At 45.3% G+C, this 11,794-nt stretch overlaps 1 protein-coding gene across 3 annotated transcripts in view; it reads right to left on the reverse strand.

Moving 5' to 3' along the window:
• Positions 1 to 1,162: 1,162 nt before the first annotated feature.
• kif26ba (kinesin family member 26Ba) overlaps positions 1,163 to 11,794 on the reverse strand; it is an 88,497-nt gene continuing 77,865 nt past the window's right edge. The window contains exons 15-28 of one of the 3 annotated variants that reach the window (XM_030413910.1): positions 11,500 to 11,635; positions 11,099 to 11,333; positions 10,902 to 10,997; positions 10,585 to 10,712; positions 9,852 to 10,031; positions 9,374 to 9,681; positions 8,489 to 9,095; positions 7,450 to 8,378; positions 7,042 to 7,313; positions 6,621 to 6,779; positions 6,310 to 6,524; positions 4,137 to 4,405; positions 3,054 to 3,201; positions 1,163 to 2,482 (exon numbers count right to left, since the gene is read on the reverse strand). In XM_030413910.1, coding sequence (XP_030269770.1) covers positions 2,334 to 2,482; positions 3,054 to 3,201; positions 4,137 to 4,405; positions 6,310 to 6,524; positions 6,621 to 6,779; positions 7,042 to 7,313; positions 7,450 to 8,378; positions 8,489 to 9,095; positions 9,374 to 9,681; positions 9,852 to 10,031; positions 10,585 to 10,712; positions 10,902 to 10,997; positions 11,099 to 11,333; positions 11,500 to 11,635 — 3,831 coding nt within the window. In that variant the 3' untranslated portion in view covers positions 1,163 to 2,333. Of the gene's footprint in view, positions 2,483 to 3,053; positions 3,205 to 4,136; positions 4,406 to 6,309; positions 6,525 to 6,620; positions 6,780 to 7,041; positions 7,314 to 7,449; positions 8,379 to 8,488; positions 9,096 to 9,373; positions 9,682 to 9,851; positions 10,032 to 10,584; positions 10,713 to 10,901; positions 10,998 to 11,098; positions 11,334 to 11,499; positions 11,636 to 11,794 lie in introns of all 3 variants that reach the window. The other 2 variants (XM_030413911.1, XM_030413909.1) reach the window with 2 other exon arrangements.

The following is an 11,794-nucleotide window of genomic DNA, read 5'->3' on the forward strand; positions in this document are numbered from 1 at the left end:
GTTTGCTGGGCCAAAAAGGCGTTCAGAGAAAAGAGGGTGGCAATGGTTGAAAACAAACGCGATGACAGCGATGCAGAAGAAGCGTTTGAAGGGTTATTGTTCTGTATTTCAGAGGGAAACAGGCTCTTTCATATATTTATATTTGTACAAACATTTAGATCATAAACATCTCAAGCACCATAGATAATAATATTAACAAATCATAAGTGTTGCTATCCGTCCAAAAAAAAAATGGAACCAGGCAGAGATGTTCGCCCCTTAATTTGGTCATCATCCTTTTCTTTCCTTAGCTCTCCTTCATTCCTTTAAATATATACTTTTAGTCGTTCATTTATAACGTCTGTGTGCTTTCAGTAAAAGACAATACTGAAACTTTTTAAACAGCCCATTTGTAACCACAATTAAAGTCCCAAATTAAGGATTTCCAGTCTAAATTCACTAGTTTGTTCCAATAATACAAACCTTAAAGAAGGCCTTTAACGCTGTATATTAATAGGCTTATCCTGAACTTTCCTCACAATTGACTCTTAAATATCTCTTCAACCTATTTCCTGCTATGATACATCGTCTCTACGTGGTCCCATTGCACTCAAATAAAAAAAGGATACCTTATTATAAAACACGCACATTGACGAATCATTCAGTTTTCTTTTTAGAATAGCGCAGAACAACACAGATACAAACAACAGACAGTCTGTCAGTCAGTCGGTCTGACAGTCAGTCAATCAATGGATGTACTTCACACTGGATCAGAGAGAAAACGCTTCCACTCCTATGTGACTCAGACGTTTCATTGCTTTGTGAACATGAAAAAGCCATTGCATGTGTATCAGGGGGGGGACAAACTGTAAGTATGCCCTGGAGGGTCAAAAACTCAAGATGTGCTTTTGTCTGCGAGTGAAGTCGAGGTTAAGACAAGAAACTAGCATTAGTGTTTTTTGTTTTCTTTGTTTAAACACACATAATTCTGTGTCCTGGAAAAATCGCTTTTTTTTTTTTTTAATTTGACTTTTGGTCCTTGCAACAATTTTACAGAAGACTTGGTGTTATTCTCCATGATACAGAAGAGGCCACAGTAATATATATATATATATATATATATATATATATATATATATATATATATATATATATATATTATATTATTATTTTATTTTTTCACAATTAATCACACAGATTTTTTTCTCATAATTCTGACTTTAACTTGGAAATCCAACTTTTTTCTGTCTTCAATTCTGAGTCAGAATTCAAATTAATTTTTTTTTTATACAGTGGCCCTTATCTTCCTCCGTACCATGTGCAGTAGGTCTTCTCTGACTTTTTTAAGGGATCTTGTTTACATTTGGTCTCCTCTCATAAGTATTGATTCAAACACAAAGTATTAATTTGTCCATGATATAATGAAACATTGACCCACAGCAAAAAACATCACATTTAAGAAATGGCTATAAATTCAAAGATTTTCCAAGGACACTGATCTTCTGTGTTGTTGTTTTTTTTTATTTCTATGCTAGCACCATACTTTACTGCATGTTCACAAATTTCAGAGAGAAGAGAGAACTGGTCTTGGTATTGTTGATATGTTCACAAGGCACTTATCTAAATCGTCTTTTTTCTTTGTCCTCCTGTCTTTCTCTTGGTCAGTCTCTTTTTTTATTCACCGCACAACAATACCAGGCCGTTCTGTAGTCAGCACTCGACTGTGTAAACTCCAAAAAGTGCTCTTCTGAAACGAGGGGAGACGGGAAACTCTTCTTTTCCTCATGCACCTCTTCTTTGTCCGTCTTTGTTTGAAAAATGGCAGTTTTTGTTTCCACTCTTTCTTCAATCCTTCCCTCTGCATACATTCCTAAATGTTCAGTCTGAGAGGTGTCTCAGCAGTCCAATTATTCACTTCTATGAAAACTGTGTGGTGTGTTTGATGTGTCTTTTCAGACTCAGAACCGTCTGTCTACCCCTTCGGGCAGCCATATTTATCTGATTCAAAGTTGCCCGTCCATTAGATGCTGTTTAATGTCTCCTTCTGAGGTTGTTTCCAAAGCCCAGAGAAAAAAAAACATCTATGGACTCATCTGTCTGCTGGCCTGTCAGATGTCTCTATATATCTCTTTTATTCATCCATTCATCTCTCCATCCATCTGTCCTTCTGTCAACGTACATCCACAGGAGACATTAGGATGTCCCTAACTATCCAGTTATCCGATGAGATGCAGAAGTGTAGGAGAAACATTCTATAGGTGTTTGTTTGATCGACTTTTTTGAGGGCAAAGGGTCTAAATGTGGACATCTGGTTGCGTCCAGTGGCGTGTCTGCTTCTCCGTCCTTCCGTCTGTCTACCGATGTCTTGAGGACACATCGAAGCAGGTGATCATCATAAGGTGAGCTTTGCAGAAGTTGACTCTGGTCTCCAGTTTGTCCGTCACAGTCTCCAGAGCTTCCAGATACTCCAGAGAGTCCACCTCGTAGACCTGCTGTAGCTCAACTGGACATGGACAGACAGGTAGAGAAAACATTTCATATAGAAGTCATATTAATAGATAAGTGTGGTGATATTTTTAAAATCTAACAAAACAGAGTGACCACGAACAGAATACGACATGATACGTTACAGTTCGTTACGTTACGTTATGTTACGTCACAATACAATACGATACGATACGATACAATACGATACGATACGATACGATATGATACATTACCATACGTTATGTTACATCATGACACGACACGACACGATATAATTCATTGTCCCCGTAGGGAACTTTGTCTTGGACTCAAATGCTGCATACGTAAATGCCTCCAAGTTAATAAAGAGAAATGTGCAATATAGCTTACTGATACTGAAAATATTCCCAATCAGAATCAGAATCAGAATCAGAAATACTTTAATAATCCCAGGGGGAAATTATTTGAATTCATTCATTGATTGATTCAATCAATCATCGCATAAAAATCATTTTATAACCTGTTGTGAATTACCATCATTGAATATCTGAAATGACAAACACACTCACACAGACACACACTCCTGGATGCGTCAGAGTCCTACTTACACTCGGTGGTCCATTTGTGTGGCTCCAGCATCAGGTGCTGTTTGGTTTGTTCCAGCTCCTTCTTCAGACACTGGTACTTGGCTCTCACCTCGCTGATTCTCTGCTGACGGTGCTCCAGCAGTCGGAGCTTGGCACTGACGTACACCACCTCCTGACACGCAGACAGAGGACAGACTGATTTTATGCACCTTTATTTATCTGGAGAAATGTGCTGTGAAACACATGTGGCTCTGTGTCAGCGGCAGCCTGATTAAAGTTCGCACAGTTACATACATTCACAGCTCATCAGCTCTTGGTGTGACCGCAGTCGAGTGCCTTCGGACACCGAGCAGCCACACTGAAGCAGTCGGGGGTTAAGTGGCTTTCTTAAGGCGCTGCGGGGAAAATCTATATTTCATGCTTTTCTCTCCCACCGTCTTTCCCAAAGCTTACAATGCTCCCTCCTCTGAATACATAAAGGTTTAAGAGGGGAACGGAAAAAACCTGCATTCATTTGCATTTGGGTTTTACAGTAGCACTCTGTATTCTGTATTCTGCTAAATCTTCAGAATTTTAAATAATCTCTAAACTAATACTTTTAAAAGTAACACAGAGGGAAGAGGAATGTAGATTTATTTGAGAGAAAAAAAGGCGCACGATTCACACAGAACATGTTGATTAATTCATCCTGTGAAAGTCCTTACGGTTTTATTTTTGAACTTAAGATTTTTCTCTTTCCTCACTGACACATACATTCGCTCAGGTCCTTCAGCCTCTTGTCTCTCCTCTTGTTCTTCTCCATCAACAGCGTCCAGCTGAACACTTATTGCTTTTTAATGTCTCCCACAACTATTATTCATCAAATCAATTTCATTGACATAAGTGCAATATGTCTCCTTCCCTCTGGGCCTCCTTCCCTGCTCTTTGGCTCGGCAGCTTCTATTTCTCCCCACCTCCATTCCTCATGCTCCACCAGCCTAACACCGTACAATAAATTGTCCTCACACACTATTTCCTTTCTTTAACCCTTTCCTGTAACACTCCTCTCTTCTCGAACACTTCAGCCCTACATGCACGCAGATGAGTTTCCTCTCTCCCTCTCACCTTGCTCCCTCCTTTGTCTCTCCTCTTCTGCAGTCGCTCAACGTCATCGATCTCGTAAACCTTGATCTCGAAGGTTTCGGTCGTCGCAGTCGCACCCCGGAGGTTTGAGGGAGCTGGGGGCCCCAGTGGGCCATCTACCCAGCATGCACCTGGGCTGGAGGAGGAGGAGGAAGAGGACGTAATGGCCTGTTTGGAGGAACGATGAGATGGTGAGGAGGAGGAGGAAGAGTCCAAGGTCAGCGCTGGGATCAGACGACGACGCTGGAGGCCTGAAAGAACAACAAATGATGATGATTTAACAAAGTCTGATGTGTTTTGGCAATAAACATTCATCAGGGAGTCGAACATGACCATGCCGTGACAATGAAGGCGTCTTCTTGTGTACAAAGCAGAGCCTTTATATGTTTACATGTGTCTCTATCCAAAGAGCACCTCTAACAAACTCAATGTGAGTCCAGGGAGCAGTCCGACCCTACCCATGGTATTGATCCTCTCATGGAACGCTCCCAAAATGTCCCAAAATGCTAAAATATACCTTTAATCTAACATATCTGACATATGACATATCGGCTTGCAGTTGCCCCAGTTCTGTCTTCTTACCACTGAGTTTCACAAGAGCATTTAAGATGAGAAGGTAAAGACAGGAAAAAACAAGTTTTCATACAGTAGATACAATACAAAGCAAGTGTCCATGCTCCTAACAGGAAACCGATAGAATAGATATATTACAGGGGATATTGTGAGCCGAGGACAGAGATGATGGGAAGGAGAGAAGAGAGAGGGAGACGGATGAATCACGGTGCAGACGCAGACAGGACAGAACAAAAGAAAGGTACTGAGTGATTGAAAAAGCAGAAAGGGAACTAGAAACAGATAATGGAGTGTGAAGCGAGATAAAAAGTTTAGTCTCTGTCCAGGGAGCTCGCAGATAACAGCAGCAGGTCACTTCTCTAATCTGCCCAATGCGCTGGAACGAACACACACACACACTCGCACACTCACACATACACATGGTTTGCATAGAAATTGCCAGCCGTGTCGACAGGAACGAGAGTTATCAGATTCACCAGGAACTGGGAGATAAGGCACGTAAGAGAGAGAGAAAGTGGTGATTTTAATAAGGTTGCAGCTGTCTTTTGGTCTCGGGGCTGCGCCGCGAGGTCAAGCAGAGACATTTGTATTTCATTACGTAGCAGGAAGCGGAATATAAGGGGAACGGACGGAGAATGAGGGTCTGCGGGAAGGGGGGAGAGAGTTGGACAAATGAGGTAGGAAATGTGTGAGGGGAATAGATGAGCAGAGGTAGAGCCTGTGAATCCAATCTAATGGAAATCAAGCAGAAAGAGAGACTCAGCTGGAGATGTGATTAACATTTCACACGCTTCAGTCTGTGGCACATCTGCCCTTTCTTCCTCTTACTATTTCTGTCTTCCCGGACAGGGTGTACATTGTTGTATCTGAACAACAAGCACAGAGTCATCTTTTCTGTTATTCTGTGGACAGCTCGGCAGTGGACGCTCTCTTTGAAGCGAAGAATCGGCCGCGGTCAAAGGAAAATGAGAGTGAACCAAGACTTGTTGAGACTGCACCCCACACACATGGATTTGAAAGGGTTACACGGGGAAGAGCTGCCTCCATCCAGTCTGATTTCATGCACATATCCATCCTCATGGTAAACCCGCGGACTGTAATTCGGCGGGCACATTAGCAGCCTCCCCGTGTGGTATTCTGCTGAATATATATTCATTACAGCTCACACCAGCAGATTCGCTTCACCATTTCACAGATGGGTGGCCAGGGTCACCTTTCCTACCTGGCTCCTTCTGCAACCACAGCCTTCTTCACTTCACTTTCTTTCACCTCCCCTGATCATTGCTTTTTCATAGAGCTCTTCCTTTCTACCAGTTCTCCCTTGCTCTCTTTTACTTTTAAAGATTTAGCAGTCTTCTAATCACATTTCGTCAAGGATTTGACCTATAAATGTCATAATAAAAGAATACTTTTATCTAATACTACTATTTCATCTGCTCCTCAGCTCAGAAAGCTAAGTGCTAAAGTGCTAATATAATGACAATAATAACAGTAGTCTTTCGTGTCGCCCTCCATGATCTAATGCAATAATAATGTAACTAAAGAAATGGTCATAAAATAGGTTTCAATGCTTAATTGTGACCTGTGTTGCTCCTGTTCTTCTTGCTGCTCTTGGAGCTCCGTCTAGAGGAGGTGGTGGCTGAGCTGTGCTCGCTGAGGGAGTCCTGAGCGGAGGAGGTACTTCCTGTGTTCTCGCTGCTGTCTCTCAGCATGCTCTCATAGCCACTGCTGCCTCCGCTGTGGTAAAACAAGGCCGTCTTACCCATGGCGGGGGGGAGCTCGCCACTCAGTACACTGCTGTTGGAGGCAAAATGAGATCGCAGTTAAAGAGAACATTTCAAATGATTTAAGCTGCATCAGAAGTGTTTTGTGAAGTAGAACTTGAGTTTATACCTGTTGTCACTTGCATGGCCGCTGCTGCAGCGGTGTGGTTTTCTGGGAGCTGTGATCTTGCTGTAAGGAGAAGGAAGTGTTTGGACCACTGCTGCCCTCTCCTCTCCCAGGCCTGCTCCACCTCCACCACCTCCTGCTCCTGCTCCAGCTCCCCCTCCACTGAGAACAGGAAAAAAAGCATCAAGTGATTAGCTTTTTTAAGTGAATAGCTGAAAATAGAGATCAGAGGGAATGTCATGCAACAAAGGTCCCTGATGCAAGTTGAGCTCTATGTTTTGGATCAGGACCCCCCCAAAACATTTTGAAATTGTTATCCATGTGGGTAATTGATGACATTGTGAATAGTACATAAATGATTCTTGCACTTTAATTTGAAGTAGAAGTTTGAAATGTAAAACACAATAAAATAAAACTCCCCAACCTTGCCCCTCCAGCTCCTCTCTCCTCTCCTGGATCAGTGCCGCCTCCCTGGGCATGACCCCTGGAACGGGAGCCTGCACTTCCCTGGAGGAGCTCTGAGATCCGGCTGTTTACAGCCCGGAGAGGCAGTTTGGCAGCAAGGCTTCCCCCTCGACTGCGACTCAAAGATTGGGTAGACCAAGATCCAGGGGAAGGTCCCTGTTGCTGCTGCTGCTGCTGTTGCTGCTGCTGTTGTTGCTGCTGCTGCAGAGGGCTCTGGACTGAGCTCTGGGGCTGAGGAAGCAGAAACATGGCTTAGGCGAGTGAAAGGAGAAACTAAGCACCTCAAAAACTCAAAATCTTATCAAGTATTTTTGGTAAGATTATACTTAAGTGTTTTCATTCACAGTGGATAAATATTCCTTCCTACCTTTCCATTAGGGGGAAGGCTGGAGCTGCGGCTGCCGGTCTGGCTTAAAGACTTGGTGGAGAAGCTCAGAGTCTTGGTGCTGGAGGCAGACAGACTCCTGGACTTGGGACTGCTGGTCATCAGCAGCTTACTGACTGCTGAGATCTTTGACTGGCCGCTGGTTTTGGCTGGTGACTGAGGAGCGCTGCTTGGTCCAGAGCTGGCACTGAAACTGCTGCTGTTGTTTCCAGTAGGAGACGATACAGATCCAGCACGGGTGAGGCTGCGCCCTGTGCGAGGCATGGTGCTGTCCCCCCTCACTCCGCCTCCTGCCCCCTTCAGGCTTCCACCCCTCTCCAGAGAGAAGCAGTCATAGTGGTGGGAACCACTGTGGGAGCTGTGGACCCGACCCAGAGAGTTGGTTCTGTTCGCGAGCTGTTCCAACTTGGCACTGAAGAGTCTGCTGCTGTCGATGCTGGAGCCTCGTTCCCTGCTGAACCCTGCGGGGCCAGATATCCCTGCATCATCTGCTGAGCTGCCCAGTAATGAGTGGCTGAGTTGGTGGAGAGGGCTGGCTGCTCTGTTCCGCTGGTCCAGGCTAGACTTCCGTACTGGTGGCAGAGGTGGGATTCCCCCCTTCTTGTGGGAGAAAAAGCCCTGTTTTCCGTTGGATCCCCGGCGGTCAAGAGTGGAGCGTGGACTGCAGGGAGTCGAGTTGGTGACGCCGAGATTGCGGTACTCGACCCCAGTGTCTAAGCCGTCGTGGCGGTTGAGACGGTGCCAGCCGCGGGGGAGACTGGCAGTGCGGTGGATATCTGGGCTGTAGATACCAGTCAGGCATTCGCCATGAGCTACAACAGCAACCATCTCACAGCCATCCACCACTCTCTTAAAGGAATCTGGAGACGACGCAACCTCACCGCCTGAACTAGAGCTGCCATGATCCCCACCTGGTGATGAAGGAATAGCAAATAACAAATTTAGAATTACGTCAGATATGTTATTGTACCAACAAACTGTTTCAACAAAGCCATCACAGTATACATGGGCTGATGCTTACCATCCCTGCAGAGGCTCCTGGGGTCTCTGGTCCTGGATCTCCCCTCCTCCATGCCGCGCTTCAACCAGGGGTCTTCAAAACTCATCTCACTGGAAATAGAAGCTAATAGCGGTGCATTAAATCTGCCTGAGTCTTTCATTAAGCCGGTCTTGGTAGGTGAAGAGAGGATGGTCGGCTCCTGTAAAGCCATGGGTTTGACAGCCACGCATGGGTGCACGCTGATGGTGGTCTTGAAGGGGGAGAAGCTGCCAGGTCCTGTCAGAATCTGGATGTTAGTTTTAGCCATAGAGGGAGGCATTTTCCTCAGCTTGTCTTTGGTTGGAGTTCCCTTATCACTCCCGTTCGCTGACAGCACCACCTCTCCTTCCAAGCTACCTCTTCTAGGGCTGCCGCAGCTTTCGTAGGCGCCCAGCGACTCCACTCCGAAGGGCTCGGGCTCAGCCAGGGCCTCCCCTTGCTGGCTCTGGGACTGACTGAAGCTGTGGAGGGACTGGTCTGCCTCACTGCCCACGCTCAGGTCACTCATCCAGGAGGAGATGGGTGACCCATTGTTAGACATCGCTGTGGCTAAGGCTTCACCTTCTATCCGCAGCTTGGCCATGGCCACCTACGTCAGGACACAATTACATTTGGTATGATATCTTGAAACCAAAAAAACATTGTTTTTCACAGAATCTGGAGTAAATCAATCTGCTTTATATGTGAATTTTAACATGAAAAAAGGTATAAATTGACATGACAAGAGAGACTTTCTAATCAGTGCTCATTGGTAGCCACAAACATGGTCTATGGCCTTTGTTGCTATCATTCTGTGTTTTGCTTCAAGCGTCCATGCGCCAAATGATCTTAGTCACTGTAAATAGAAAGCAAGCCAGTCACACATACCTCTGCCATGGCAACAACCCCAGAGGTTGTTGCAGCACCTGGATGCATGTGATAATCCTCCACTGCTCCATCCTCAGCCATGCCGCTGATGATGCTGACGGCCTGAGTGCCCGAGGCGAGGGCAGTGACACAGCAATGGTCGCTGTTGAAGCTGATGATGCTCGTTGGATGACAGGTAAGGCCCTGAGTCTCCATGAGAGCTGTGATATCAAGGTTCTCCACCCCTGCAGAAGCCACAGTGTATACCAGCTCATCCTCCCCAAGTGAGAGAGGTCCAACTGTTCCTACAGACACTGGAAGTCCTGAGGCTGCAAGGGAGGAGAGTGTGAGAACCAAATATATACATTTCCGTTTTTGAGCAGTGTGACAAATATTTGTGTCGTAATTCTGAGGGTCTGCATACGATGACTCATAGGACTTATTTTGCATCTCCCCCCCATTTCTCGTGTAAAAATAACAGTGTATTACTGCAACTCACCCTCCCTGTGTGTGTCCAAGGGTATGGGCGGGACGTCGTCGTCACAGAGCGTCTCAGCTGAGCCCAGGCTGGCAGACAGAGATGGAGTTGGCTCTCGGATTTGTGGGCTCATGCCCACTGGAGAAGTCCTGGATAACACGGACTCTGTGGAGGACCGGCCACTGTCTGCAGCCAAGCTGTCTGCAGATTCACAAACACAGATTTGGCGTTGAAATTAATATTATTGTCCAAGAGCAAGACGCAAGAAAATTGGCATCACACTATGATGCCATTTGAGAGACACGTATATTGTGCAAATTAACTGTGCTGTGTTCAGGTGACCCAGCGTGCGACTGTATTTTTATGCCTTAAGACAGTTACACAAACTCGTAAAGTTGCTGGCATTAAACAGGAGGGAGTTGAAGAATGGAGGGATTCATGTAAGGATGCCCAGTTACAGTTTGTTTATACATTATCAAAATGTATGCAGTGCTATTGGCTGACGACAGCATGTGTTTCGACTGGAAAACTAATGACAGAATATGAAAAAAACTCAAAATTAATTTAATAAATAGAAAAATGATATATGAGGATATGAGTCCCTCTTTATACTAAGAGTGGCAATAGTTTTGGACAAACATAAGACTAATAAGAGGAAAAGGAAGCTAAACATTGAATGTAAACAAAGATTAAAATATCAATCAACATCAAACATCCACAATCCTAATCCTTAAACACATTTAAAGATACATACTATCTGAGGTCAAAGCGTCGGTGGCCTGGCCGTCTTGCGCCAGAGTGTGTGAGGACAGAGGGGGTGTTGCCGGCATCACACCCTTCTGGGTATACACTTTACACCGCTGGGATGGAGAGGACGGAGGCCTGAACAGGGATACAAGGATCAAATGTTATGGAGCCAGTCTTAATGCTGCTGTCGTCTTACATATTTACTGTTTATCCACCCATATGCACCTCCGCTGTCACCGCTTATGGATTTATTTTCCAAATGTAGTTAGCATGAAAGGAAATAGACCAGACTTAACATCACTGCACATTTGTCTGCATGTGTACCTGTAGTCTGAGGTCTTGGTCAGGCTGGCGATGCCGAGGCGCGGTGATCCTAGTGGGCGTGCCTTCCCATCAGCACCCGCATTCAGAGCCTCACGGCTGCTCGAAGAGACAATCAACAGACATCTCGTCAGTTAAAGTCAAATACTTCCCACTAGCTAATACAAGAAAAAAGTACTACCCATGACTAAAAATGTCACCTGTCATTCAGGTGGGAGCTCTTGGCCCTTTGCAGTGGGTTGGAGGTGATGCTGCTGCTTCCTGTAACACTCCTAGTGCTTGTCACTATGGGGGAACCAGAACTTTGAGCCAGGTTGTGGATCATTGTGTGGGCCAGCTCTGCCTCTTCTACCACCTCCTTGATCTCCTGCAGCTGCTGGTCATTGGTCCTCCTCCTGGATGCTGCTGCTGCTCCTCCTACAGCACACGCAGACCCTGGACATGTCAGACAGGACAATGTTTTCCAAAACTGCCAAATGGGACCTGACTTGATGCTGAATTACAGAACTACATTTATCACATTGGTCTACAGAAGCCTTAAAAGGGCAGTTTTTGGTCACAGATTACAAGACGCTGTCGTATAAAATCTTAACAATCTAACCTGTTTTGGTGTCTGTCTCCAACACAGGAGCAGACCCTGGAGCAGAAGGAGCTGAGGCCGGGGCGCCTGAAGGACATGGCTCTTGTTTGGCACCCTGTTTGCTCGCTGGAACCTCTTCAAAGGGGAACTTTGCCACCTGAACAAATGGAAAAGACAGGTGGATGAAAAAGAGAAAGTCTCCGTTGTTCATATGAAAATACCTGAGACACTTTGATTTAATTGTTGACGGAGAAAAAAGCTCCCCACTTATGGCGCCCTCCGTGTTTGTTGGATGAGAATAAACAAGATCACATGA

Source organism: Sparus aurata, chromosome 4 (assembly GCF_900880675.1).
Source record: "Sparus aurata chromosome 4, fSpaAur1.1, whole genome shotgun sequence".
In the NCBI taxonomy this organism is placed as follows: domain Eukaryota; kingdom Metazoa; phylum Chordata; class Actinopteri; order Spariformes; family Sparidae; genus Sparus; species Sparus aurata.